Source organism: Saccostrea echinata, unplaced genomic scaffold, assembly GCF_033153115.1.
Source record: "Saccostrea echinata isolate AGI-Se365-2 ecotype Australia unplaced genomic scaffold, CSIRO_AGI_Sech_v1 ptg000054l, whole genome shotgun sequence".
NCBI lineage: Eukaryota > Metazoa > Mollusca > Bivalvia > Ostreida > Ostreidae > Saccostrea > Saccostrea echinata.
The window spans coordinates 8,238,862-8,242,894 of NW_026889803.1; the positions used below are offsets into that span (position 1 = coordinate 8,238,862).

General features: G+C 31.2%; 1 protein-coding gene across 1 annotated transcript; it reads left to right on the forward strand.

Annotated features, from left to right (window-relative positions):
• Positions 1-1,909: 1,909 nt before the first annotated feature.
• On the forward strand, positions 1,910-3,783 carry LOC133206379 (uncharacterized). Its single transcript, XM_061342327.1, has 4 exons — positions 1,910-1,967; positions 2,425-2,612; positions 2,797-2,916; positions 3,171-3,783. Exons 1-4 carry the CDS (start codon positions 1,910-1,912, stop codon positions 3,759-3,761), a joined length of 957 nt encoding a protein of 318 aa, XP_061198311.1. The 3' UTR covers positions 3,762-3,783.
• The last annotated feature ends 250 nt before the right edge of the window (positions 3,784-4,033 follow it).

A 4,033-nucleotide genomic window follows, 5' to 3' on the forward strand; every position in this document is an offset into this window, starting at 1 on the left:
AAGGCCGGAAATTAAACACTTTAAATTGTGTAGTAACTATTGGTTTACAATAAGTGTAAATCTACTTGACACACTACTATTGTTGACCTTTATATTAGAGATAATATATAGTTAAATATAATATACTATATAGACTTGTCACCCAGCATTCCGTACAATCGCGAGACTGTGTTGTGGTACATTTTAAAGTACACACTTGGTGGAAACCCGCTTCAAGGTTTATTTATCAAAGATAAAGGATTTCAAGTCGTGGTTTTCTTAATTCATATTATACACGTTCGTCAAATGCTTGGATATTAGGGTATTTGTGGTTCGTCATACGCCGCACAGTGATGAGCAGTGAATACACAAATCTGTCATTGTCGTCTTAATTTGACAGTTTTGCGAAGTTTTGTAAGTGTTTTAAATATACTTTATCTTTTGTTTTGGTGATTTAAATCTTTATTTAGAGTAATCTGTTTTACATTTTGATTGTATTTTTTCTACATTAATGTATTACTTTAAAAGTACTTTGAATTTTAAGGTAGAATTCAATGTTAGTAAGTATAAAATATTTTTTGAAATAGTTTTATAGAACGTTGTTAAAATCGGATGCTGTATATGAAATATAACTTTCAAAAACCATGAAAAAATTTGCTTAAAAATATTTCAACAGATTTGAATTTTTGAAGAAAAAAAATTAAATGGGCTTTTTGCGAAATAATTAAATTATTACGATTATTTTCAAATTATTTAATAAATCATAGCTTTCCTGAAAATCTTGGGACTATCGGAAACAAAAACGATGTTACCCCAGTCATACATGTATGTTTCTTCGTAGACATTAATTTTTTATCTTTTAATAATAAGTGGACATTTCGGCTGGATATACTTCATATACAATCAAGTTAATTTGCTTACCTATAAGACAGATTATCTAATATGCTATTTTATTGCACCTAATGATTGATCTTCCCTAAGAATATAAGATATAATATCAGTTTAACATTAATTTCGCAACTATTCCTAAATTGATAAGGATTCCGGTATGTATGAATTAGCACGGAGAAATAATTTAACAAAAACTATGTATGTTTATCCTTAAAAAAAATATGCTGTCCGTCCTCCTTGATATATCCCCCCTCTCTCTTTTTAATTTTCATTCATTTTCTGTCATGTTTTTGTATTGTATAATACATCCATGTACCTCTGACCAGTTTATATAAAATGTATATACATGTACGTTATTAATGTACCCCATGCACCAATTTTTTTGGTTCGAGGGAATAAAATTAATTTAACTTGAACTTAAATTATTCCATTGGATTTAAATTATTAAATAAAAAACAAAACAAAATAAAACTAAACATGTTTTTCCATAATAATTATCAAGAAGCCTTTTATTGCGAATGGTCAAGCAAATTATTTAAGGAATGGAAATCATGAATGCAAATACACGTGTTGATAACTGCCTTGTCTACATTCTGTAACATTGATAGAGATGTCCACTCGGATTATTTTTATAACCATGCAGCCCTGCAGCTACAAAATAATTAGAATCAAGGTGGGCCACGAATAGGCCGTTATGTGCAGGTACTCGCACCCGGGTATGCGTAATAGTTGGTATGTCTCCCTAATACACGGGAAGATGTACCCCCGGGGTAGTTTTACGTCACAAGACACTAATAGAATGTAATATTTGAGTCACCTTCCTTTTTCCGTTCATAATTTATTTTACTACTGCCCCTAACTTCTCGTTCATTGACTGTCATTAATAGGAAGTGTCTGAGAAAACACGTGTGAATCGAACCAAGAAATAAAAATGTGACTTAAAATACATTAATTTACAATTTGTGACGATTGAGTTTATTTTGGCAAAGTACACTGAAAATATTTATCGTTGTTTTGAATTTAGGATCGTGTTTGAAAGATGACAAAATGGTTGTTCTTAGTTGTCACGTGTCTTCTATTTGGAGATGCCGCATCAGGTGAGGATTCATTTATTTACGTTTATTAATAATCAAATATCGTACGAATTGTTTAAATTCTGATAAGAAATTTATATCTAGATAATCCAATTATTGACAAAAACAGTTGGTTCACGACAATCGATGACCTTTTAAGAAAAGCGTTGATAAAGAGATACAGTATGTTGTCAGACAAAATATTTATTTATACAGGCGTGAAATGTATTGATTTGTCTGAAAATGAGGTCTCACCTTACCTTTTTGACTTATCAGTAAACTTTGTAATTTATATCAATAATCATGTAAATTTATCATGTATGAAAAATGTATAGTTCTTAACATTGCGACAAACAACTTTTAAAAGTCATCGTTTATCATATTGTTTTCTCAAATGATATAATGGTTAAAAATTTCAAGTATCATACCTGTAGAAAATTATAACTTTACTAATACATGATGCACTTTTTTGTGTTTTCAGTGGAAATTCATCAAGTATATGACTTTGAAATTGACAGTGAAGGTCATGCAATGGAGGGATACTTATTTCCAGATCTTCATTCGGGGGACAAAGTGCAAGTGAACTTAGCAGAGGGCGATTCACTCACGGAAAATGCTAAGGATGTGAAATACATCCGCCTCAAGATTCAAAAGTCTAAAAATAATACGGTATGTTATGAATTTCATGAATATGAAAAATCTGGAGATGATTTTTTTAATGTTCCAATGAATGATATATCAGTCAAAATGAAATCACTGTTTGAATTCCTATCATTAATGAGAATAATAAACTGTCTATTTAAATGAAACATAGTACATAGTTTTTTTTTTTTTTTTTTTTTTTTTTTTACAGAGACCTCCTCCTTTCCGTGTGTTCGACTCGGAATACTTCTCAGTCGACAAAGACAACTATATTGTGGTAGACACCAATAACACTGCGGAGTTACAAGAGAAAAAGGAGCTTAGGTTTTATGTAAGTTTTATATACGTACACGAATTAGTCTGATTTAACTGTATAATGAACATGGGTTTTTGCTTAAATAAAGTCATACTTATTAATTAGTTGCAATGTATACATATTTTGAAATAATTATAACTCCGCTGACCTTTGACCTTTGGATTCCCAAAAGCATCAGGATTGTTCCAATGGGCTAATACGTTTATTAAATACTAAGCCTGTGATATTGATAATTCGAACACTTCATTTTTCACTTTTTTTCGTTCCAGGTTGTACTTATTAACGAACATGGTCAGGCTGTCTCAAACCCTCTTCCATTTATTGTCCGTATTGAAAATAAAACTGAAGATTCATCAGACTACCCCATGCATTCTGCCATTTTTGCAGGGGTTTTAGTTTTAATTATAGTTCTGCTAGCGCTAGGAATTCCATTCGTAGTGAGAGCAAAGAGGAGATTCAAGCAGGGAAAACCTGTTATGAAACTAGGTAGTCATCCGGGCTCTAGTCCGGATCTGAAGGCTATAATGGTGTCCGAATCGGTGGAAGATATTCCCGGAATGAAGCGACAACAGAGTGAACCAAACTGGTTCGGGGAAAATAGAATTCTCTCCTATGAGGATGAGGTGAAAACAGAGAAAGCTACTTTCACCAAAGAAATTAAACAACTTGAGAGGAAAATTTCACAAGGACAAAGCAATAGTGCTGCGCTAGACGATGACGACGGATTGGTGAAATACACAAAGACCCCTCAAAAAGGGATTCTGAAGAATAGTGACTCCAATCATAATGATAATGAAAAAGTGTCTGTCTCGGCTGATGTACATGGGAAGCCCTATAGTGAAGAACAATCAAAATTATAATACTGCATTTCACCAAAGATTATTTACTAGTATTCAAATATTTTTTTATATTGAGTTATTTGTTATATATATCTATAAGCAAAGGTTGAATAATTTACTGGACATTATGGTAATTGAAGCAGCATTATACTACGTATATTTTTGATTGTATTTTGTTATATTATAATTTAAGATTGTTCATATAGATGATATTTATCTCAGTATAGTTTTCACAAATTGATCTGAGAATCGTTTTATTTTTTTCCTTTGATGTAATATTCATTGATTTTAAA

Coding starts and splice junctions, on each gene's coding strand:
- LOC133206379 (XM_061342327.1), top strand. CDS start 1,910: ATGACAAAATGGTTGTTCTTAGTTGTCACGTGTCTTCTATTTGGAGAT. Junction 1,968..2,424: donor ATTTGGAGATGCCGCATCAG/GTGAGGATTCAT, acceptor TTGTGTTTTCAG/TGGAAATTCATCAAGTATAT. Junction 2,613..2,796: donor AAAAGTCTAAAAATAATACG/GTATGTTATGAA, acceptor TTTTTTTTACAG/AGACCTCCTCCTTTCCGTGT.